Source organism: Lates calcarifer, linkage group LG10 (assembly GCF_001640805.2).
Source record: "Lates calcarifer isolate ASB-BC8 linkage group LG10, TLL_Latcal_v3, whole genome shotgun sequence".
In the NCBI taxonomy this organism is placed as follows: domain Eukaryota; kingdom Metazoa; phylum Chordata; class Actinopteri; family Centropomidae; genus Lates; species Lates calcarifer.
The window spans coordinates 9,057,813-9,084,529 of record NC_066842.1 but is presented as its reverse complement, the minus strand read 5'-3'; the positions used below and the strand labels follow the sequence as shown (position 1 = coordinate 9,084,529).

At 41.6% G+C, this 26,717-nt stretch overlaps 1 protein-coding gene across 3 annotated transcripts in view; it reads right to left on the bottom strand.

Annotated features, from left to right (window-relative positions):
• Positions 1–22,792, bottom strand: part of LOC108888496 (potassium voltage-gated channel subfamily D member 2) — a 30,782-nt gene extending 7,990 nt beyond the window's left edge. For 2 of the 3 annotated variants that reach the window (XM_018684489.2, XM_018684491.2), the window contains exons 1-2: positions 22,300–22,791; positions 20,844–22,025 (exon numbers count right to left, since the gene is read on the bottom strand). In XM_018684489.2, coding sequence (XP_018540005.1) covers positions 20,844–21,955 — 1,112 coding nt within the window. In that variant the 5' untranslated portion in view covers positions 21,956–22,025; positions 22,300–22,791. Of the gene's footprint in view, positions 1–20,843; positions 22,026–22,299 lie in introns of all 3 variants that reach the window. The other variant, XM_018684490.2, reaches the window with a different exon arrangement.
• Between the last annotated feature and the right edge of the window lie 3,925 nt (positions 22,793–26,717).

Sequence of the window (26,717 nt, the reverse complement as noted above, 5' to 3'; positions counted from 1 at the left end):
GGAAGAGGGGTGTCGGAATGACTGAGTATCAATTCCCCAGTTCCACCCACCTGAAACCATACTGTGCTTGCACTCGCACTGCTCTTAAAAACGGCGCATCCTGTAGAATTGTCCCAGAGTGAGATGACAGCATTGCAGATGAAGCCCGGCGCAGTGGGAGACAGTGAAACTGGGGGTTCGCCTCAGACGTTGTAGGAGAAATGTCAAACTAAAAGGAATATTTGAATTCCAGAACCGGGGGATGAATGTCCCCGCCCGGCTTGGATAATAGACCAATCAAACATTCATGAGTCCCTGTATCAACCTGCGTGGCAGAGTTTGTGCGGCTGACCTCAAGAGCGGTGCGGTATTCCATCAGGGGGTGCTCTGAGACAGATTTCTGTACATGACCTCATCGCCTCACAGCGAGTGCCAACACCCAAAGACATGGACACGCCTGAGACGCACAGGAACACACACACACACACACACAGAAGCAGTCACGAGAACATGTATTTATTTGTGTGTGTGTGTATGTGTGTATGTGTGAATGTGTGTGGCAGGGCCTTTAATTTGACATCTAGTTAAACCAATCCCCCTTCCTAAAAAAGCAATCTTGTTCCTTGATTGTCTTCCAGAACCCTGTGTCTGAAATCTGACTGCCATCTGGTTAGTGGGAAGTGAGAGAAGAAAAAAAAAAAAACACACATATCTGGATGACTTTACAAACACGTCATTTGTTTATTTCTCCTCTCAGAAAAAGGGCAAGCCTTTTTTTTTCTAAAATCAAGCGAAATGAAATTAAATGTTTTCAGGTAAAATGAGACTAAATTGTAAAAACCTGACTTTTTCTGGTCATTTAAGCTGCCCGGTCCACACCACACACAAATAAACCAACCTATTAAAGAGTTTGGTGGTTGGCAGGAGAAAGGCAATACTTACATACAAGCCCCTCTTAAGTGAGCACAGGCTCAAGTTTCTGATGTAATCATAGAGGTCTAAAGTAAGTCCTGCTGTCCCACCAACTCACATGCCAGTCGAGATCATCGCCAACAGCTTAGCAGTGCTGACAATTAGGATCCAAGGAGGATTGTGGCAGATCTTTCAGCTGAGAGGGCTTTGTCAACAGCGTTAAAATCCAATCACCCACTGGCACCTCTGTCATGGTACTTCTAGCTCTCTCTTCCTGGGTTTTACCATGAAACTATCTCGCCTCCCACAGAAGAGACTGTAGTAAAGTGCATTAATAAAAGCAAAGGGAGAGACTGATACTCAAACGGCCTCAGAGTATTCAATTCCACTGATGTGAGTGATCAAGGTCAAGGTGTTCAGATGAATAAAAATCCTGTGATGAAGATACCAAAGCTGCCAGACTGCAAGGTGCCATCCTATTAAATCCGTCATGGTAAAGACATTAAATCTCTATTTCATCTAACCGCACTTTGATCTACTCCTCTTTGATATTTCAACGAGAAGCAATGGTATGAAACTAATTTGATTAATACATTAAGCATTTTGACTCGTCAGCTGATTAGAATCCAGATGAATTAAGCACACTGTCCTATCTCATGCACCATCTATCCGCGTCGTTTCATGGCAATAATTACTGAGGGGCCTGCAATCTGATAATCTGAATCTTAAATTAATTTCAATCTCACCTTCTTCCATGAGATTGGTTTAACTTCACATCCCACTCAGCATTTGTCCCTTGTTATCTGCAAGCAGGGGAAATCGTACTGAGACACATTCATTGGACTCACCGGCAGCTGTTGTGCATGTAGAGTTACAATGAACTTACTATGAGATGCTGTTTGAGATGCTAAAGCAAGGCAGTCGTTTGAAAAAGCACTTTATCAGGAAAAAATGGCAAGGTCAACCATTTTTTGTCTGACAGAGCATTAGCATTTTTTATCATTTCAAAAAAACGAGATTGGTAAATTCCAAACATGCTCTCTGCATCAGGTGTCCTCAGCATGTCTTTGATAATTCTGTAAATGCATGATTTTCTGTTTGACCTTCACCAAACATCCCATCGCACACCAAGCTCCCTATCACTGCTTCCTGAGGTAATTCACTCGTTCAGTTTCACAGTTCAATGGCTTCCACAGCACAGACAAGCCCTCCAAACCTGTGAGACCAAAACCTGTCAATTATCCTGAAACTCCTGATACTGTCACTGACCGTACCAATCAAAAGTTGATAATGACAGAGAGAGGCATTAAACTTGCACAGGGACACGGGGATAGTGGCAAGGTTGGGAAGTATCAGATACTGTATCAGAAGTGGTGACATCTCTGGGGTCGGGCGTGATGTGAAATGTAAAGCTACCACAGAGGATAAGAGAGCATCAGGGTGGACACAACATTAAAATCTTATCTCAGGATTTGACATAGAAGTGATGAAGCCTCATGCTGACCAACCGAGAAGGGCTCCATTTTTTATTTTTTACAAGCCATGACAAGGAGCAAATGGAGCAGTGCTCCATGACAATACGGTTCTCTGTACGTTCTCCACGAGGCTGAAAGCGCACAATATTCACCCTTGCTGACAGTTAAATAATAGATGTACCACAAAAAATGTAATTTTCCTCCAGAACTCCATCATGCTCGTACAACTTTGAATTTAGAATCTCAAGAAAATGGATTATACTGCCTGCATGTCAGGCGTACTAACATGAGTGACAAGAAGATATAAATTTTCTGGGGTGTATTTGTGAAGACCGCAAGATTTATAGAGTACTGCCAGAGAGGTCTTGAGGGTGGTTATGTCATATTAAGAGCCCTCATAAAAAATTTAGTTCATAAAAACAAGAAGGCTATATGATCATTCTTTTCTGTGCCAATAGGCATCATGAATCTGACCACCAAGAGAAAAAAGAGAAATGCAGCAAACAGAGATTGCTGCATTTACAGATAAACAAGGATTAAGTGACGCTAGTGGAATAAAGGAAAACTCTCTCTGGTGTACCACATACATATATTATTGATGAACCAAATGTAAATCTGTTTTGTGTTTCGGACAGCATGTTAAAATATTAAGTACATTCTCTCCACCACGAAAAGACTGAAAAAAGTGCAAATAAAATGTCTGTAATGCCACAGAGACTGGCAGCATCATTGGTGCAAGAATTTTTCAATGCAGAGGCTCAGCTACAGTACTGTATGTACCACTGCAATGCAATCCTCAGGGAGCTATACCGCAAGGTTTCAGAATCAGAAGCACAATAAATGAACATGATCTCCAACATGATCCCTAAACACCACGTATCACCCCTGATGTTCTGCACTGCATCTCTGGCTGCAGGCCGGGAGCACAACATCCAAAACGCTGCCTCTCTTGGGTTTGGACACCAAAGACTGATGGGATTAAGAGTGTGTGGGCTGATAGGACTCTGCTCTGATGCTATCCCTCAGATATACATCATTATAGAGGGGGGAATCCCACAGGCGTTGGGATTAGCCTGCTAGATTTTCACTGCAGGTGATAAGGGAGAGAAGGAGAGGCTGGCAGAACTACACAACATAATGGGGAGATGGGAAAGCAGAGATAGGAGGGAGCCAGCGGACCGCACTGCCTGGCGTAATGCGTGTGGTAGGAAAAACAGAGCGCTCGAGTATGAGTAACTGCGAACAATAGCTACAGGGAAGGACAACTTTGAGATAGGTGAACATCACCGACTCTGTGGACTACATTGTTCTGACTGGATGATGAAATGCAGTAAAATGTGTGGAGCAGATGTGAGAGATGTGAGTTTTTTTCATTCTATCCGCAATCCAACCGAGATCCAGTCTCTGCAGATTTGTGAAAGGCGGTGGGTAGTGCTGAAGGTTAGCATGCAAAGTTCAAGGTAACAGCCATAGCATGTATGGCTTCATGCCAGTCAGTGTTAACACATTGTAAATGAAGACTTTCTGATGCAGCAGTGTCAATTTGGCTTTGATCTTCCAGCTGAACGTTCACCCAGGAATCTCAGGAACTACACACAGCCAATAAAATTCCTCTCATTTAACTATGCAGACGCAGATAAACCATATAGAATAATCCCCTACGTATAGCACTGGCAAAGGCACCTCAGCTCTCTCTTGCTCACATATCAAACATGTATTCCCTCAGCCCTCCAAATCCCAGCTTAACCCTCACCCCGCGAAACCAGGCGGCTAGTTATCACTGCGGCTTTGACATTAGCATGCACGCCCTCTCTCATTTGGGAGATCTTCTTAAGAGTGAGGGATGATAAAAAGCTTTCCTCTCTACTGCTCTTCCATTCCTGACTTTGACTCACCCTTCCTCTGCCTGGACCTGCCTGCCTCTAACTATGAGTTGGAGATGAAACGCTTCATTCTCTTTCTTTTTCCTCCTCCTCTTCTATTATCATGCAGTGCTAGCACAGCCCTGCTTGACATTTTTCTTTTCTTCTGCTCCTTCTCCAGTCTCTCCATCTACACCTGCTGACACTTGAGAAACAACTGCTGTCCTATGCAAAAAAGTACCCCTATTTCACTGCTATTATATGCCAAGTCACCTCTACTTCAGCTCCTCATCGTCATGATTACGACCAATTCCTTGTGGCGATATCTTTTGATTACTAGATGAATGGCTGTTCTGTATTAATAGAATTTTTACAAAGGTTAAGTATCAACATGGACCCATAAAAAAGCATGCTATTCAACAAACACACAAATAAGAGAGAATAATTATTTGTGTGTGTTAGAGGGAGGTCTGGATGATGCAAGTCTTCAATCTGTCAGGACATGATGAAACCAGTGTAAACTCAAACGTTGATCAAAGTAATTTGTCACTCCATGTTTAGATTTCTGCCCGTTCTCCTTACATTATTTCAGAGAGCCAAGGGCTAAAAATATATTCCCACAACATCAGTATAATACTTTGATAATGCAATTACACTTCTTCGTGGCTGAATGGGGAGGGCAAAGGAACATGAAAGAGGGGTTGGAAGCACGAAGGGGTGCCAGAGCTATGGATTATGAGAGAACATGATAATGAAATGAAATCATCAGACACTCAAGCGATTATGCTAATGAACTCATTCCGTATTCATCATAGGTTAATCGGCATGCGGGTGAGAGAGTGGTGGCATTTTCTTGAACACCAAAAGCTTTGATCGGGCAGAAAGCGAGTTACAGTACCACACCTCTGGCACGTGAAGGCCTGAGGTGGTGTTAAAAGGTGAAAACGCTGAAATTTAGAGATGACTAATTTTTAAAAAAAAAACAGTAGCAGCATTAGCAATAGCAGTGTTAATAATGTATTCAATAATGTAAAATTCCAGTCTCTGAAGTTCAAAAAAAGCTCTTGAAAAAGCGTAATCGGGATGATGCTCACAACAAGGAAACAGAACAACAGGAACAGTACTGAAACATACTGTACATTAGAACCTAAGCTAATGGTCAATCCAAATGAGATTTCAAAGTGACCCCTATGACCTTTGTTGTGTGGTCAGATGATAGAGACGAGGGAAAAACGTGAAAGGTCTTGCGGATTAGTGCCTCTGTGTTGGAAAGGGGAGCTGGTCCAGGAGCCTCATCACACTGACAGCAGATTAGTGCTCCGTGGCGCCAGAGCAGACGGTGCAAGATTAACTTTGATGTGCGATTCCACACAGAGCAGCCGCTGGATATCAGCTCGCTCCACCAAATGGCCCCTTAACTCTGAGTTTGCAGCGTGTGCATTCATGAGCTACAGTATCTAAAAATCTGCTTTTTTAATGGCAGAGAACAGTGTCATCAGATTTTGGCCTCTTTGACTTGTGTTCGGTAGTACTGCATTCATAGTAAAGAAACATTTACATGCTTTTTAATTTAAATATGCCAGTTTTATCAATTGGCCATTAAGGCCTGTATTTATGTAAAGTGTTCAGTATCAATTAATCTATTCATTGCTTTTTTGTTTTAAGGGAAATCTACTAAGGATCAGTACTACTCAGCTTGTAAAAACAGTTGTATGGTATTTTGTATGAAAATGCAATACTAAATCACTAGAGTAACGCTTTAAATGGTCGACTGTTTAAACTATTAAATGCTGATGTCCAAGAATAATTGAAAATGCCCATCACCATTTACAAAGCAGGAAGGTAAGGTGATGTCTTGACCAAAACCCAAAGGTTAATTAATTTCCAATTATAAAAGACAAAGAAAAGCAGCACTTCATCTCATTTGAGAAGCTGTAATTGGCAAATGTCTTGATATCAAAACTGAGCTCGAATGTCAACAGATTCATCTTCATGACAACAGAACAAACTCCATCCTCTGACGAAGATTGTGCGTAATAGGTTTGAAAGCTCTGAAAAAGCCAGTGAGCAGACTTTATATTGGGATTGTTCTTTCAAACTATTAACTGACTAATTGTGTAGACATCAATCTGCAGTCTGTGGACACATTAATGATACAACAAAAGATAAAGAAATAGGGCAAGCAAATCAAGCAGGTCGAATATTTTGGAGTTTGGAGGGAAGGAAGTCTCCGGATAATATGTGTTGGGGAGAAAGAATCGATTTTCCTCATGCTCAACAACCAAAAACTTCTAGATTCTGTTTGAGTTGCAAGTTTAAAATGTCTATATCAGCTTTTTACACCAAACAGCTGCAGCCTCTCATTTTCAGGTTTGCTTCTTGTACAGAACAAAGCTACTCGCACATTCAGGATAGTTAATTCCTTGTACGGCATTCTGTGAGTACACACAGAACTCAATACAGAAATGGCCTCAGATTGTTTGTCGTACTACAGAAGGAAGCATTTAAAATTAGCGTCTTTGAAACAAACATCAAGCTACAAATTCCAACCATTTAAAAAAAACAGCTGCAAGTTCAAAGGAACACTTCAAAATCTCACAGTGAAACTGGGGGGAATAGCGGAGGTTGGGATGAGACAGAAAGTGTGGTGAAGCGTAAAAATGTACTGAGCGCTCTCTCTGAGAGTGTGGACAGCAGCCAGACTGGCGACAGCAGTGAGCCCAGATAACAGCGAGTACCAGGAACCAGCGAGAACCTGTGGGGAAGTATTGGGAAGAGCTGCATCTCTTCTAACAGCTGCTGACTGGCCCCTGGGGCAGAGCAGAGCTGCTAGCTGCAGCCATATCCACCATCTCCCCACCTGCACCACGCTACTTCATGCGCATGGGGACATCATTACTTTTTCCATTTCACTCCACGAGACTTCTCCTGTCAAATCAAAAAAAGACACGAAAAATAATAACTCAGGGCCATGTGCGGAACAACAACACCACAACCAAAAGGTCATTTTGCCAATGAAAATTGGTCTTGCATCCACACAATCTATCAGTCATCAACAGGTTTATTGCCATGCCTGTGCTCTCACAGCAGGGGTGGCTGAAGCCTGAATTGAACTGACCCTGGGCCAGCGGGAGAAAGTATGTGTACTTAATGACACAACTCCCATTATTTATAACTTCAGCATCTTTGTCACCGCAGAGGACAGGCCTCCTGATGCATAATGATGTTAACACTCTGAAGACAGGCGGAGTAAAGGCACAACTTTGGCTCCACCACAGACAGCACATTTGAATGTACCGTTAACAATCGTGACTGAATGAAGGTTATTCATTTTAATCACACTACAGCACGCCCTCCCTCCCACTATCCCAGGGGGTTGCTATATTTAAGCACTTTTTCATTTCTTCTCCTTTTTTTGGTCTTGGCTGATGGCAAGGCAATTGCTTTGTGGGACGTCTGCCCTTGAAGAATCAGACAACAGAAGGAGATATTTATACATACTGTAGATGTGGAGCGAGAGCGAGCTGTATCAAATTCAGTACCTTCCTCTTTGACTGTGTGGTGTTAAGAAATCAAATCAATGTCTTTTTTGTGCCTGCTTTTTACCTTTTATTTTTCTTTTTTCCCCAATGTTTCCCCTCTAAAACAGAAGTGATGTTGGTTTTGTACCTGTACTCTAAGATTAGCTGTCTGTCCTGAGGGAGAGAAAGAGAGTTGGAACGTTTTGTCTCCCATTTCTCCCATTCATTCAGCTGCTTTCTAATTGGACTTCTCCATCTGTTGAGGTCTACAAACTGTCTTCTGGGGAAGCTATGGCTAAAACATCCTATCAAACATACAAATACATCAGGGACAGCCTTCTTGGAGCGCTGCCATACCAGGCACTGAAAGAGTAGACTGTGTATATGTGTGTGTGTGTGTGTATGCGTGATGTATAATCAGAAGTCCAGAAGCATACAGCTTGGAGATAAGTAGATATACAGTATACGCTGATATCTGATATAAAGCTGGCAGGATTGGCTACTAGGAAAATTAATCTATCTACCACACAGCAGATCTGTCGGTAGCAAGTGACATATTTTAATAAGAATTATATCACAAGATGACAACGTTGATGGGTGCCTGAAACACAGTGTCAGTAGTATTGACTGTATGTCACATGCACATCTAATAAATGTTTCTCCTCTGCAGTCTCCAGAGATGCTGTGCAAATGGACGAGTTTTTAAAATTTTGAAAAATGGCAAAGTTTCGAGATTCGCTTCCACTTCTCACTTGGAGTTGTTAATGATATGGGAAATTGTGTTCCTCACACTTGTCACTCTTTACATCCCATTGACTGGGAGTTGAATACTCAGGATCGAGCAGTGGGACGTGTGACAGTGTATTTGTGGTGATGATTACAGCCCATTAACTTTGATGGATGCCATTTCATAGAAAAGACGATGGGAGTTGGAACAACGGCGGCGCAGCTTGTTTTCTGTCGCCAATGTGTACACAAAATCGTGAGGAAGAGCGAACTCTAGCAAAGTCCACACAAAATTGATTTTTGAATCCGAATGAGACCACCTCACCTTTGGAGGTAATTGAATGTCACATTAGACAGGCTGCTGGATCTGTCTCCTGGGATGTTCAGGCATGATCCCCCTATGACCTCAAGAGGACAGAAAGGACCAGAGCATCCAACATCACCACATCTGCAACACATCAGGAATGTAAATGATGTGTGTGTGTCATGTGCGTTTCCTTGCATGTGAAAGAGAGTCAGTGTGTGCAAGTAAATGAGACTAAGCTGCATCTGAAATTGATTGCATTGTCCACCTTTATCAATGCTAACTGTCTGGGTGGCTTTCTTCTCTGCTTAAATCACTGGCTTGTCTTTGCCTTCCGGCCTGAATGTGCGGTTCAGTCAAAACGAGACACACTCCATTTGTCCACGGCCGTTATATAAAGATAGGGCCATGCATGCCAGAAATCTAACTCTTAAGCTCCTCCACAGGGATTATGGACAATTGGCTAAGGGGAAAAATACAAATAATAATCAACTGTTTACGGTTTTTCCCTAATACCTTGAGAAAAAAAAGCTAAAATCCCCACATGGAAATGCAATCCTTAAGCAGCTGAGATACTCCTGTGTAGGACGCCTGCAGAGAGACACACAAGCAGGAAATCCCTTAGGTGGGAGCCGAACCCATACTTCAATAACGCCTAGACAAACATATCAATCTACAGTAGCTATCATCTACCCTGCTCTAAATAAAGGTATTAAATTGTTGCCATTTTTAAGTCAATGAAATCCAACCAGAACAGCATCAGAAGTCATTGGCAGGATAGGATTAGGATTTGTCATTTTGTTTTTTTACTTTCAACTTTAATATGCTTACCTGGTGTGACCTTGTTAGTCGTTAACCTGATTTACCCCCTGGGGTGTGTATTCACTACCTGCATGTAGCCTTTAAAAACCTCCTAAACTGAATACCTGAAGAAAGTGTTTCAAATTCTTACATTTTTACAACTACAGCTCAGGAGGATCTGGCCAGTGGTGAAGAAGTAGCAATACCTCGAAATACTTAATTAGGGTTTTAACGTTGTTGGTCATGTGGCGCTTATAACATACTTTATATTCTGCAGGGTAGTTTAATCTATGTCTCTATGTCTCAATGCATCATATTTTATTTGTGGATCATACTGTAACTGTAATTTCCCTGTAATTTCCCTTTGAAATGCAGGGGGGTAGATGTATAAAGCTATATAATATGTAAAAACCAATCAGCAAAAAGTATGAGTACCTTGAAATTGTACTTTAGTACAATACTTAACTGTAGCTAGTTACTTCCCAGCACAAACCCCTGCTAGATAACATTATACTGTAAGTAAATGACCAAACATGATGCTAAAACACAGTTACAGCAAACTGTCCTGACCTGCCGCCACCCCCCAGCGGCAACATGGTGAGTGTCACAGGTAACACATTAGCAGGGGAGCACTAGCATCCTGAACACTGAATAAAGATCAGCAGAGTGACTAATAATATCCACTAAAAATACAAAAGAGAGACATGCTTTTCCAAGAAGATATTATGTATCAGTAATATAAAAATGTAATTTAAATGTTACATTAGAAGAATAATTTGCAGGTTTTACCATATTAAGTCTGACCTTATCCACAGTAGTTCAACCAAATCACAAAGTACAGATGGGAATGTCATTTTCAGGTATTTTGCAGGTAAATCAAAGTATTGGACAAATAAAATTTTTGATGAAAAGTCAGAGACAAAAAACACAAATCTCAACCTCAACATTGATACTAAAGGGAATGTCAAAGAATTACCAAAGTCTATAAGGTTCATCCTCTGGAGCCATCCTCACTTGTTGTCATATTTCAATCTGGACCTAAGTTGTGGACTGACTGTCAGACCGGCATTTCCATCCATAGAGTCATTCTTCTTAAGTGAGTAAAAAAACAGAGCTGCCAGCTGTTTATGCAGAAACCTGGAGAAACACTATGGTTTATCTCTGTGGGATAATAAATTATATTGAAATACAGACAATAGACAGACACTGCCATGTGACTGCTCTGAATTTACAGTGGGTGGGTACAATAAAAGCATCATCACCGACTCCCTTTATAAAGATTTAGTGCTCAATTCTTGCTGAGATTTTGCCTGTGAAATGTTGATTTAACACTGAGGTAAGACCATGGTTTGAGGTAATTCAGCTGCATCATATTGTTAAGTGTGATTGAGTTTTTGACCACGTTTATGATGCACACAACAAAGCATTGCAATTTTCACAAACTGGTCGTTACTTGAAGGCTATTGTATTGGAATGGTTTATATTGTACAGGCTTTACTGCATCCATCATAAATATACAGTGGCTTATAATAGTAACTGTAATAACAACATCTGGCAGTTATCTTTAAAGTATCTCAACAGGAATGATTGATAGCATAATAATAAGAGATACTGTATATTTATACTATTTATCTTCCAAAAAATCTATTGCACTTGCATTAGATAAGCTGAGATGATCAATCGAAGGTGTCTCAAGGTCTGAACTTGACATGAAATAATGGCACTATATGACCGCCACTTAATATGTCATCAATCCATCTGAGGCCACATGGAGACAGTTAAAGAAGAAGGGAGTATTAAGGCTGTGGTGCAGACACTGATACACCTGTACATGAGAAATTAGTTTGAGGTGAAAGGGAAAAATATAGCCCCAGAGCACATGCCCTGTTTAGTTTCTGTTTGACCAAATGGCCTACATTAGGTGATATATTTAGCTATTTATAGAAGCTGGGGCAGGCAGGAAACAGCTGCCATGCGTCAGGGTGACAGGCTGACATCCCTCATCGCAGCAGGACCTCCCTGCCAGGCAGACGGGAGGAAGCTCTTTATACCTAAACTGAAATGGGACATAGCCTCTTATCATTCATACTGCATACAGAAACTAATAATCTATGGAGCCTGTGGCAAAGACTCAACAATGAAACTGGGTTAACAGTGGCTAGTATGGGCAGCTCGAATTCAAAGCCACACTTGTGCGCTGTACAGAGATCTGTATTCTGCCTTTACAGCTAACACTGTGTATTTCATTCAAGTGGGATCAGTATTGATCATGAGCAGCTTTTATTGTGGCATCCTGGCGCCGTAAACTGGCACAAGATTCTTCCGCTCTGACAAAAATGAGATGGTTCATGAGCAGTGAAACAGAGCTTTAAGCTGACAAACAGGCTGAATCAATATTCATGACTTTGCCATGAAGCTGCTCACGTTCAGGTATTATGAATGGGCTGTAAACCAAGTTACAATTAATGTGTAAGCATCAAAGTTTTACGATTGTCTCTGAAACTGATGACAAGCGATGCCTCCTGTTTGTCTCTGATACATCAAAGTCTATATTGATTTCTGCACTTTCACAGGATACAAGACAGTAACTGGTGTTAACATTACACACTATTATATAATGAAAGTGTGTCTCCATTAAAATGAATGTATGCGCTACAGCATTTAAGTGTAGGTACTTTAAAAACTAGGGTAAGTGTCAAGGTAACAGATTTCTCTCATTTCACCCCAGTTAATGTTTTGCTGAGAGGCTCTAAAAACAGCATAACTTTCTTTTTAAAACCTTATCTGAGGTGATATCCTATCACTCTTCAGATGAGGTGTCAGAGAGGCAGAAGTTACATCAGTCTTTGAGTTCTTTTCTGTTTCATCCTCACAGCAGACTGATGATTGCTGTTAGCTATAATCTCTGAATCTCTGCTGATCACAGATGTTGGCTTGTTGGCTGTGGGGCGTTTTTGATAAAGAGACAAATGTCAGGGGGGTGGGGATGGGGGGATACTCACACTCTGGCATTATAAAAGTTGGCATCATTTCAAGATATTGTGTTTGCTATGCTGTCCCATGTGCCTCGGAGAAATAATCAGCGCAAAGAGCAATACGCCCCCTCCTAAACTCTTCGCAGTGACGGGTGAGACTATCATCACCTTCCTTACAAACTTTTTGGTCCTACATCTGTGCTGGACGTTGAGGTCAGGAATGGTCAAAGGCTGGTTTGGGTCTAGGAAATGGAGTAATATGAATACTAGTTTGATGTTTACCATAGTGACAGCAGCATCTAAAAATAAAAGAACAACTGTTTCTCTCTAAACCAGCACTCATTACATGCCAATGTTGGGAGTGGTGTAATGTTCAGACAGGCATAGCGGACATTAAAAATGTCAGCTCACAATGAAAACAAACCGCAGCTTGTTCTTTGTATGCTGATTAGCTCAAAAGTTACACAAAAGTAACAAGTGCAAGGCCAATGACTTGCATATGTTAAACACTACAATTTATTTCAGTGACTTTTTCACAATGCTAATGTGACCACATGGGAATTACTCATATCAATTCATTGCTCTGTTGTTTTAACACTATGAGCTGATAATTAGTTTTCTGACCTTACAGTGAAACCCTGACCATGAAAATATAAACAAGTGAGTGGTTGTGAATTTCTCTCAATTTTTTTTTCCTTTCTCTTAAAGGAATAGTTCAACGTTTTGGGAAATTAACATATTTGCTTCCCTGTCAAGAGTCACAAATACAACAAGTCCTCCAAATTAAATGATAAAATACACTGTAGGTCCGTGGCCTCAAGAATGACATAATTGCATTCTCTCATCTATCAGCAAGACATAATTGAAATAAAATGGCTGGTTAGGTTCAGGGATATAATTTTGATTAGAAGGATTACTTTTTTTAAGGAAAGACTGCAGTTTGTATTGTCATGTTTACAAAAAACAAAAAGAGAGTCAGTTTGCAATAGGAAACTAAGCACAATTCTGCCAGCTTAAAGTCCAATGTTTTGTTGACTCACCTATCCACCCAAGCCTCCTCCCTTCATGGACTTTTCCCACTCTAGAATAACGTCACCTGACTTCCTCCTTTGCCTGTCATAATTAATAGTAATGATGTAAATAAATATGAAGTTAGAGTGCAGAAAGAAGCTTGTTAGCTTGGCTTAGTTTAGCATAAAGGCTTGAAACAAGGGGACACAGCTAGCCTGGCTTTGAATAAAGGTAACAAAATCTGCTCCTTATCACCTCTAAAGCTTATTAATTAATACAATAAATCTTGTTTATTAATCCATATAAAAACCTAAGTGACCCTTTGTGGTTTTTACAGGGTTTCCAGGCAACAGGACTGCACTAGACAAAAATGAAGTAAATGTATTAAAGACTGCCACCATTTAAGAGAACAGACTGAATTTAGCATATTCACCAATCTGATGTCATTTAAGTGACATAAAGAAAATACAAAAGCAAATACAGAAATGTTGCCCGTCGTACGCAACACACTAGACATTATCAACAGTTAGTAGTAAAAACTGAACACCACTGTAGATGTATAGCAAATAAGTCCACTAACACTGAAAGCATGATGCCATTAAGATAAGCACTGTTGGTTCATTTTCTAACATCACTGACTAGTGGTTGACTTCAACAAATCGCACATTCTTGTGTATTTGTCAGTATCTAGGAAAAATCTGTTGCGTTTCTGTTTTTGTATTGCTGTATCTCTGTAGGCCACATATGTAATGTCAAAGTGTTGAACATATTTTCTTCATTTGCTTGAGTTGTATTTTGCTGTGCGGGTTGGTGGATTGATACCCTTGGGGGCTGATACTACCAACATTAACTATCAACACTATGCATACAAATATATACATACACAAAAAAAAAAAGAAAGAAAAAAGAAAAAGAAATGAACAGTATTTACATTCAATTTATGGTTATACTGTATATAATAGGAAAAAAATGACTAATGTTTGGAGGTGATGAAAATATATTCAGAAGTAGCCCTTTAATGATGATAATATCCACCTCATAAATCATGACACATAGTCCTCCCCTACATGATATTACATTACCGCCTGTAATAAAAAAGGGGTCTCAGAATGATATTGGTGTTTCTGGCCCTGGTACAATTTTTTTTGCTGTGTATGCCACATTTTTGTGGTTTCGCCTACATCTAGGATAACTTTTGTTAGCAACTAAAACAGCCTGCAGCTTTTTCAGTAGAGGTATAGTAAGAGGAATTGTGATAATAGGAATCAGTGTTTAGCATGATATGCTCTACATATAGGCTGGCAACCCTAAAATATTGCATATTTCTTTGTACAACACACTTATTGCAATCCTGACATGATAATTGCATTGATCTAATGCTAAGCACAGTGTAAACTAGAAGGCTAAACTAAAGAGAATCCACTTAAAATACTGTTGTACATTTCAACAAAGTGATGAGGAGGCATTATGTGTGTCTGCATACCAATATCCATGACCAGACGAGCCATTTTCATCTGTATGTTAATGCTGACTATGTAAATAAGCCATGCAGCGCTAGCGGAGGAGATAGCTATTGGGCTTGGCTTTATCACTTGTACACTGCAATATTTGATCCACTGATCTCATGACATACACTTTACATCCGATATCTTTTGCAACATATCAGCTTTCAAGATAGGACACAGTCACATACAGTAATAGTCAAAATTTCCTCATTACATTCATTCACTCAGGCTGGGTCAGGGTTTGTGGGCTGTTAGATTGGATGGAAGTGGAGGCAGGCAGAGCAAATGCTTTCTAACAACAATGAAATCGAGGTGATGTGTTTTCTCACATATCTCCTTATTTCCTAATGCAGTGATGCTGCATTCATTTTCAGTAACTTTAATCTTGTTCTGGAAAATTCCATTAATCTTTGATGTTGCTTGCAATACAAAGAAGAAGATGAAAATGCTGAGCAGTGGAAAAAACACTGATGCCATATTTTATGTCCTCACACTACGTTACCCAGGCCCAAGTGCAGAACATGCTAGTCTATTTCCCTGCTTAATGCAGCACATTCAAAGTGAATTAATGAAAACCCCCCGTGTGGAATGAGTGTTATTGGTGCTGCCTCGAAGACGGGTTGTCAAAGAAATCGAATCAAATGGAAGGACAGCCATTTTGTCCTTGCCATATAGATTATTTATCAATCTGACCATCCGCAGTGACGCATGCCTGCTTTTAGAGTCAGTTCACACACACAGTATCCTCACATCAACCTACCAGCTGGCCATAATCTGTTTTTCAGTTCAGGGTTGACTGACCACAAATTCATTTTCTTTGTGACATTGTATTATGCAATACATATATATATATATATATATATATATATATATATATATATATATATATATATATATATATATATATATATATGAATTTGTGTATGTGAACTTTAAGGTGCAAATTAAGTTTCTACATATTTAAGTAGATAAACATGACGCACTAAATCTGTAATATATGAATGCCTATAAAATTAATCAATCATTCACCTCACACCTCCACAACACCCTTTTAAATCTCTAACAGGGCAGGAAATTGTTTTAGTGATAACAACAAAGAGAATAAAGAACGTGTAGGGGCTTGCATATTTTCAATTTTGCAGGAAAAAAGAGGATCTCTGTTTTTTTTTCAACAGATTCTGTCTTTCACAATGATCTTAATCTTCCCTGAAGAAGGCTGCTTGTTCCCGCCTCTCGCTCTCACTCCTCCATTTCGCAGTCATTTGCATGGGCAGAAAGGAGCTTGCACAGAACACATTTCAGTGCCAGGTTTCCCTCATTAAGTCACCTGTCACTTCAGGACCATTATACCAGCCTCATATTAGCATCACCTCTCCTCCCCAATAAAGCACCTGGAGGGGCACTGTGAGCCTACAGGCTAATGGCAGCCTACACATCTCACATCAGCCACTTCTGCTTTACACAGTAATACATCACATCGCTCATAATGGATTGCTGATTTTCATAATGTGCATAACATACACAATGCCAAGTGGTGTAATGTATTCTACTGAACACAAAAATTAAACCCATTGCAGTACATAATCAAACACACCAAATGTTCTCGCTGACTGTTGTGCTCAAAAAATAAAATAAAATAAAATCCTCTGCACGGTAACTTATCCAATGACATGAATACCCTATCATTAAGAATGCATCTGTTACCTCTTGGGTACAGATACTGTAAAAGGCCCTCCAGATTGTCGCTGTACATTCCAATTATATTTGACAAGCAGTGAAGGGTTTGGACTTCAAAAAGGTTTACTCTGCACCACATCGAACCATGAAGTTAATGTTATGCATGTGTAAGCTTTGATTGCCATGAGGCTGAGGTGTCAAAACTGGCAAGCATGATAATGGTTATACTTCTGGTGGTTTATGGGCCCTACGGTGACCCTCATGTCTGTTAACCTTGCCTCCTCTGTCTTATAAATCCTATCCTGAGCGGTTTATAGGGCTCACTTGTCAAGGCTTTCCAGTCGTATTTGGTGGGTGGAGCTGTAGCATAGACAAACGACATGGTGATAAATTCTGCATCTGTTGAGTGACTACAGTGTACAGCCATGTTTGTTGCACCATAAGACAATGCACATAAATGTCACTGCAAATCAGTAATTAGAATGATTATTCTTCTCAGCATTATTCAGACACAATAAAAAGGGAAAGAAAGATACTGATATGAGGATTGGGAATTAAGCGTGTTTGAAAAGAACATGTTTGTGTCGGAAGCTGAGGCCTGTTAAGTCTATCAAAGGTAATGTCTGTGTCCAGAGGAACGTGTGTGCCTCTATGCCAGACTAAACCCTGTCCTCCCCTCTTCTCTTCCCTTGTGGGTTGCGCTTGACTTCCACTGTTTTCACAGCTGCTCTCAGCAGTGCACTCCATTACACCTTAAATCACTTAAAAGATCTGAAGCACCAAAAACTCCCTCTGCAGCTAATTCACCCTGACTTTGTGGATCATCTAGAGAAAACAAGAGCAAGCAAACACTGCAACATCTGATTCCAGCCTAATAAAATGCAATGCTATCTTTATATTGCAATCTATTGCTGCCGTAAATGGACAATATTAAATCAAGTCACAAAATTATACTCCAAGACCTTGGTGCTGTTTTAAAAGATATTGGAAAATACAATACCACAGATAAGAATCTCATATTTTACACCCATCTCACAGTTCCTCAAGATCTTGGCAGAAGCATTCTCACAGAGGCAGATTCCACTTTGTAGGGTGTCCGAAAGCAGCCACGGAGATTAGGCTCAATAAATAAGGAGGGATAAGTGGGTCTTGTTCTGTGTTTGGTGCCACAGAGCAGTAGACACACAGAGGCGTGACACACAGCTGCACAGTGCTATTGATTCTCCACTGGTCTCCAGGCACCCTTCCCTTTCATTCAGGCTGCCTGCCAAGTGCCTCTGAACAGGAGCCCCTGCTCTCCCAATGTCTGCACGTCTGCTTAAGCACAATCAATGGGCCATCAGCAGGGGAGAGAACGCACGCCACTGTCTTTACATCCACAGGGTGTGAGTCAGGGAAATTGAAAATATATGTAGTGGAAAGGCATCATGATACCGTGCAGGCATAAAGCATCATTGACTATCAGAATGGAATCAAATACTTTCAAAGGCTTCACATGGAGGTTCCAGCCAGTGCAGCCACCACTAGTCTTTTAAGAGCTTATTTGCCACCACATGAAAAGACTACCCCATTCACATAAATAACTATTTGTTAGACGTAGATCAATTTTTCTGCGTGTTGAGCTCTGAAACAAACCATCAGAATACCTCATTTCCCCTGATCAGATAAGCATTTGAAGGTTACTGGAGGAGAATACAACAACAGATATTTTCCTTACTTTGGTGTACTCGGCAGACAATGACAGCCACAATTCAATTCTACAGGGGTTACATGAGATGTGTATTTTTAAAGCACGCCTTAAGACAATGATGAATCATGAGAAGGAGCCGACTTTGTCTTTCAGTGATGGGTATTCAGCCTCTCCACCGGTGGTCCACTCTGCAGCATTCTGCACCACTGCAAGGCTTCAGTTCAGGTTGCAAATCTGTCAGCCAGGCTGTCATGGTTCACAATGGAGTGACAGAAACGTCCCCATTACCAAGGACATTTTAGTTTTGTTCTCACACGGCAGAACATCTTTTTCAAATCCATCTTAAGCAACACAAAGGGGATTCCTAGCTGAATGCAGCAATATCTTTGTTGTTCCCCAAAGATAAATAATGCACCCTATTACACAACTCATCTTTCATCTGCGCTTTGAATCTGAATGGAGAGCATGGCCAATGCAGCATTACGTTTGAGGTGGCAGCTTCAATCATCCGATTGTGCATATCACTAATTATGCTCTCATTGGTCATTTCGAGGGTGAGTGGTAGTTCGACTGGTATTGACTGAGTGCAGGGGGAAGCTTTGTATGCTATTAAGAGGACAGATAATCCACTAACTCAGTGTCTCAGTGTCACCACAGCATGATAGCAGGTAGAGAGAGTTTGGCATGTTGACAGATATTTTAAATAATAAACAACAATAATAACAACATATGTTGTCTGCAGATCTGAAGCGTAACCAGGTGCAGAGTGGCTGCATCAATGCAGATATGAGGGCAGACAAAAACAAGGATCGATATCAAATACATGAGAAGACAAGCATACAATTCAGCTTGTTTGCATCAGGTATTGTGATCATTCCTACATAAGTTAACCCTGAAGATCATACAGAAAAGTACACATTTCAACTTTATATTCACAGAATAATGCCACAATAACACATTTTTTGCGTATAGGGGCTTACACACATACATACACACACGCACCTACAGACACAAAGGCAAGAGCGGACACACAAGTACACACAGCCAGCAGCAATTTGTTTTGCAATGTTTGATCTGTGATGTTATGACTTTGAAATTAAAAGACAACATTATTTCAACAGGACCTCATTTCTGTGCCATCAGTGAAGAGGAGGGCATGAGGACTAACATTGACTGTGCTCAACCTCATACATGCAGCAATGAGTAAAGAAGCAACCAGGATATTTTTACACACAAATTAGGAACCGTCTGATTATTATTTTCCACTGTATAACCTGCACTTCGGTCAGCCGAATGCCACATTCATCTTATTCATTTGAACAGATAAAACACCAAATGGCAGCTGTAGTGAGCTCATTGACACAACTTTTCAGCACCTTGGAGAGCACACCGCCCCAGAATGCTGAGCCAGGGTGAATAATGGTAATAATAACAATAATAATAATAACCCACGCCCAGGAGCTGAGCGGTTCAGCGCGCTCATCAATACAAATTAATTTGATGTAATCGTCTTAACCGCATTTAATTATTTTATGCCACATCAGCACATAGTACAGCTGACGTTGTTCATGAGCATGAAATTAGTGTTCAAATATTTACTGTACCTCGTTGAGAGGAAGAGAGAGGAGCTGAGAGAGAATGAATGAGAGACAGAGGGGAAGTGGTGTAGGGAGAGGAATGGGGTGTGTGTGTGTGTGTGTGTGTGTGTGTGTAGCCTATACATTTTGTAAACTACTTTGCCTTTAATTCAATCACTGCACTTGTGCCTCAGTTTGGCCTGTAAATGCAGTATGCAGAATCTTGGCCAGTCAGGAACCTCTCTTTGTTTGGTCCTAAGAGCTCTCCTGTAATGTGGAATTTTTTAAAACCTTCCAAAAAAAAAAAAAAAAAAAGACCCCTCCACTATCTGTTGATTAGCCAGAATGTTTGTGTTCATTGTGGTAACCTTCAATGAGCCCATCCAAAAAAAAAAAAAAAAACCTTGGAAACAAGCAGGAAAAAAGGCCTAACCTTCAGATAAGGGCTGCTTTTGAGGTGCAGGCTCATTGAAAGGCAGTGAATGGTGCACAGAAGCCTCTATGAAGCAGATCGTTCCTACCCTCTGATTGGCTGAGCAGCGCTCGAGGCAGTTAATATGCCCAGTAAATGCACACCTGTGGCCGCTCCACAATCAGTTCAAACAATGGCCGAAAATTTGTGCTAATTAGCCTCTCAGCAAGCTAATTTTACTGCCTAGGAATGAGAAAAATTAAAAATAGCTCATTACTACATGTTGATACAGCAATTAAGCGACTGAAAACTTGTTTTGCTTTAAAAAAATTAGGTGTTTTATGGAGGTAATACGCCAGTCGCGGCGATGATTTATGGTGTGCTCGTACATCTTATAGTCGTTTTCAGCCACTTACCCCAGTGTTGTCATGGTGACAATGGTGTACCAAAAGGCTGCGGGGATACTGGTGAACTTGCTGGCTGTGGAGCCTTTTTCTGCATAAAACATGACCGTTGCAAAGATAATGATGGCCATTGTGAGGGAGAATAGTAGGAAGCCCAGCTCGGAGGCGCAGCTCTTCAAGGTGTAGCCTAGGATGCGCAGCCCCGCGGAATGCCGGGAAAACTTGAAAATCCGAAAGACCCGGAAGACTCTCAGCGTGACGAAAGCACCGCTCACCTGGTCATTGTCGGTCATGACCAGGCCGATGTAATAAGGCATGATGGCGACCACGTCAATGACGCTCATCACACTTTTCATGAACTTGTAGCGGCTGGGAGCTGCGATTAAACGGAGGAGATACTCAACAGTAAATATCATGACGCACGCAGTGTCTAAACAAAAGAAGGCGAGCGCGTAACGGTCTCCACAGGAAATCTCCTTTGACCTGTTTGGCAAAGTCCCACACGGAACCGTCTCCACCACATTGGCCATGACTGATATGGCAATGAAGAAGCCTGTGACATAGTAGAAGACCAGAGCTAAGGTGCTGGTGTGAGGGTTTTCAAAAGCCCGCCACAGGTACTCCCGGAACGTCAGGTTCACCGGCGTGACGTCATTGTTCATGTCCATTTCCTCGTCGTCTTGAAGCCTCTCCGCATTTTCGCGCCTCCGGTCTTTGTATTCCTCGTAACAGCAGTCCCCAATGATTTCGGGGATTATACCAAAGAAAGCGAGCTCCTCGTCGTACGCTGATATGCACTCTTGGCGAGGGTAGTGTAGTTTCCCCGTGCGGTAAAAATTTAGTATATGTCTAAAGATGTCAGGGTCACGGTCGAAAAAGTACTCGTTCGTCTCCTCGTGGAAGAAGAAGTCTCTCTCCGTGCTCCCCAGCAAAGTGTCCGGGTACCTCTCCAAAGTGTTTCGCCACGTCTGAAACTTGGTCCCACTCACGTTGAGGATGATGAGTCCGTCCTGGGCTTTCCTCTTGTCTTGGGGAGGGATGGGCATCGGGGTGCTCGCCACGGGCATCCATCCTATGGCCGCCGCTCGGGCGAAGGGGAGCCATGCCGCTACACCTGCTGCCATGCTGACCTATAATGTTTAAAACGACCCTGCTCCGGTTATCACAGTGCTACGGCTCAGAGATGAATTGCATCTGCAGGAAGAACAGCACATAGAGACACTGATGGTTAGGGCTTCTGAAGCACCTAGGTTTAACAGAATGTGATAAGAAAACACCCAGAGCCATTTACTTATACTGATACTGCGCATAGCACTGTTGAGTATCACTCTCAAGCCTTATCCACAGTGTAACTGTTCAGTTATGGAAGCCTACTTTGCGGCAGAATATGAATTGGCTTTCGAAAACGTCACCCATCAGTAAGCAGGATTTTTTTTTTCAATGAAAATCTAAGTGAAAGAAAACCCACCTTAGGGAAGGCTGCTCTTTAAACTGCATCCACGGTGAGTTTCATAAAATACCTATCCTCGGAAGAGAATACTTGCGATTCCGCCACCCATCTATCTGTCACCGCAGCCAGACGACAGAGGAAAACAGTACAATAACGTCGCATCAACAAGTTAAACAATTCAAGCGGCAGTTTCCCGGCAGAGAGTGGTCATTCGTCCGAGCGCCACCTTTTTTTTCTTCCCTTTTTCCCCCCTCTCTTCTTACCATCCGCAAGGCTACGGCGCTCAGTTGCATGCGTTTTTCCTCTCGTTGCAGCTACTCCTCAATAAACTCCTGTTCCTCTCGTCGACTGCAAGACCACCCTCCCCCCCAACCCCCCCTTCTTTTCACCACAGAGCCCCGACCGACTGTGGAGAGAGGAGAGAAAATCATATGCAGAGAGAGGAGTGGTCCTATCTGCACCCAGAAATTCCTCTGCTGCTACACTGTGGGGGGAACTAATCAATGCGTAATGGTAGTCTAAGTAGGCGGCATCTCCAAAACCTCAAGTTAACGCTCGTGTTCGTGTGCTTCCTCCGGTTGCACGCCATGAACCCTCACATTTCGACTTACCCGAACTGTACACCACATAAAACATAACGTCGTTTAATGTGATGGAGTGTCCAAATACGGTGGCTTGTTTTCTGTGGAGGTCGTAACGTATTTGAGCTTTGTCTATAACCACATTAAGGCACGAAGTTTCTCTATAGTCCTTGTAGTATTATTTAAAAAAAGAGAGAATGAAAATATAAGTCTGGGGAGTTAAGAGGGATGCGGTTGTTTGTTTTATGTGTTAAAACTCTTACAGTCCACCGTGCGCATGGTTTCTTCGCAAAATTTGTTGATTGCAATATTCAAGTGTCTTGGTTTGTTTTTCCTGGAGAGAAATGAATATACGGATCTCAGATCTGCAACAAATCGTGATCAATATTGTTTTTTGTATTGCATCACTCGGATGCAGTTCAACGGAGTTACACACGGCTTAAAAGGTCAACATCATTGGGCTACACTGCTCTACTGACATTTTCCAAAATAACCATAATCAATATAATGTCTCTTGTGTTCCATAACACAACACTGGCATCTCCGAGGGGATATGAGGCAGCTGCGTCCACTGAGAAGCATGTGTTGCAGCGTGGACCATATTTGGCTTCAAATGTACCTTATTACGACACAAAGCACGTTCCCCGCTGGGTCTCGAACAGATGTAGGTCCGCGTATTTATCGTGTTTTTGTTTTTCAGCACCATGGACAGCACCCGAGCTTTCAACATCTCTGCGGACGTTAGTTCCCCGTGCCTCAGTGAGCGTGCAGGTTACAGCTACCCCGTAGCTGTAGATCTTCTCCAGCTTCAGCTGAGCACAGGGAGGTTCAGAGTCATGCTTAACTACATACAGCTGCTGAGCTTCCAGAAAATGGATGGTCTCACTGACCATTAACCCAGACACCTAGCCTCGGCCGAGATGAGGTGTAGATTCATTCCCTTTAGAAAATTTACTGCAGCTGTTGAGCTTATTCAAAGTGCTGTAATTTGCAACAAGTGAGTAGGAAGGAGCTCAGTGTCTTGTTCAAGGACAGTTTGACAGTGTAAGTGGCTGCTGATGGACACCTTAGATGTTGCACCGTTCAGACCTCTGGCCTTTTACCTCTCAGATCTTTAGCCAGTGCACTACATTCACACCCAGCTTCTGGTCCCCTCTGGCACAATGCCGAGTTTTTGTAGGATGAATGCACAGGACTGTCAGAAGTCCCATTAGTGTATGCTGAGCATGTCAGAGCACACTCAGTGTTCAGTTTGAGCAGTCAGGCCCAGGGGCTATGTATTCATCAGGGCATTTAAATATTCCAGCGGTTGCCAAATGGCACCAAACACAGGCATCCCAGCTGAGCTGGATGCCAGACTAGCTGCAAGCTTGTCAGAGCACAGATAGCCAGTGTTTTAATTTAAAAGGAAGTGAAAGTGGTTATTTAGCATTTACATATCCTGTAATTTAAGCAAAGTAAAGCAATTTGGTAAAATGTTCTGAATGTCTGGTATTTCTAACAAAACACTGTAATACTTCCTTGGTAAAATGAGTATGGGTGTGTGACAAAGTGGGAATATATTTTTTATCTTTCATCTCTCATGTATCCATTTTCTTTCTTTAGTTTGTAAATTCTCTAAACACAGTTCTGTACTTATTTTGTATGGTCTTAGTGTGGGTCAGGATGACATCATCCAAGGTGCTGATATACTTTATGAACACAATCTATTTCAAGAAGTTCCAAGGTCATTTCAGATGATTGGTGTTGACACAAAGCTGTGCAGATGATTTAATTACATCGTCTGTGTGTTTATGGATTTACTCTTTGGATCAGGTAATTAGCATGTGTCCTTAACAAGGTTGAACAGCTCATCCTTGGTATTTCTGGACATCAGTTCATAGATGAAAATCACTGATTTGGATCCATAAATCTGAAAAAACCTTGTGGTTTTCAGTAGCTTTCACTAATAATCATACATAATCAGGCTCTTGTCCCCTCCAGCCAGACAGTGTTTGCTGACATTTTGAACTTGTACCACTGAAGTGATGCTGAAGCCTTTGGGATTAGGTTGTGCAACAGGATATATTTTGTAAACAGGTTCTTAAGTGTGCTCAGTGTTGTAACGCAAAGGCACAGACCCAAAACAAACACACACGCTGTCTGTCTGATAAACCTTTAGACATTTATGCAGACTCTCTCACATGCAGCCATCTTTTTTTTTTCGATCCATTGACAGTAACAGTCTGTCCACTGTAGTGATGCAGCCCACACTGCGGCCTGTTTTCTGCATTCTATATTTAGTCAGGTCCAGCTCAATGATTGAGATGATTAAACAGATGAGTCCCCTTCACTGGAGACATGCCAGGGCTTGTTAAGAAAGAAGTGAGGGGGCAGCTGCCATTTACTTCAGGTCATCAATAGGGAAAGGAAAAAAATGGAAACTATTGAAGTGATTTTGTAAGTTTAAGCCAGAGATAACAAGTGAACAGAGTGAATCATCTACAGTACAAATATTTGCTTCAGTGCTTACAACGCCTTTAAAGACAGATCATATAGACCAATGCTCTGCACTGGGATGGTAGTGGGACAGAGGCCTAGTTTAACCTCATAATAAACTTTATTTTTATGGAGCATTTCAACGAGATGCAAAGTTCATGACAAGCAGTAAAAGGATAATAAATAAAAAGCCAATAGGATGAGCAGTAAAAATCCCAGAAAGGGAGAAAAAGGTTAGGGACGAATAAAACAGGCAAATTACACGTAGTACCCTATTTCAAGCCTGGAAACACCCTGGCATGTTTTATGACATGCTGCTAATGAAGTCATGAATCGTCCTCATGACCTCTGGGCACGATGAGATGCTGATATCCTCAGGTGAACAGCTCGCAGCCACACAGCCCATCTCCCACCACGTCATCTCCCTCAGCTGCCGCTGCCTTTTCCTCAGCTCTAATGAGTTATTGACCCCCTGTGGATGTGTAAAATAGGGTGGGTCTTCTTGGTTCTTTATTGCATATGGCAGCTGGTGTGTTTGTGTCTGCATGCGTCTCTGTGTCCATGTGTGTGCATGTGTGTGTACACAAGCATGCACTCATGTGTGAAGCTATTTATATGTGTTCATGCCTGTGTGCCATCCACTGCAGGATAAGGAAGTTGCTGGGAGTGGGAGGCTGATGTGCTCGAGGACTGTATGACTAGTTTCATTCCTGTCAGGATTGCTGGGATAATCTGTAATATAACAACTGTTTGTTGTAAGGAATCAACAAATAGGACATATGGGTGTGTATGGTTCACTGCGTATGCAATTCTACCTGTTTTTTGTTTTTTTTCATTCAGTACTTGAAGCATATAATTTTTTTTGTATATTTTCCTCTCTGCTGCCACTGGGGACAACTAAATATGTTAAAGCATATGCAGCTAGCGCCATTACAGGCTGGCAAACACACAAATTTGCTGTTTAAATATGCTCCTACTCATTTAATCATTCCATAATTTATATACAGTACATTCTGGATAGGAAACAATGAGATGGGACAAGTGTTCCACCCACTAGCGCATTTTTTAATTGTTTTTCGCCCAGCTCCTTCTCACTGTGTCTATAGGGAAAGTAGCTCTTGTCATCTGGTGAAGAGGTGTGGAAGGGATTAGAAGAGAAAGGGAGGTGTCTGTCACTGTGAGTACTTGTGCCTATAGCTAAAGCACATACACTGCAGTATGTGTCTGGGGCTTTGAGAACTCCTTGAGCGCAGTACGTCACTGCACGATTAACTACCACTGCACAAGGGCACATCAGCTGGAAAATGTAAAGCAAGGCCATGAAACTAAACTGAACCATTCTCTCCTATACCTTGCTTTGTCAGTTCAACCTTGTAG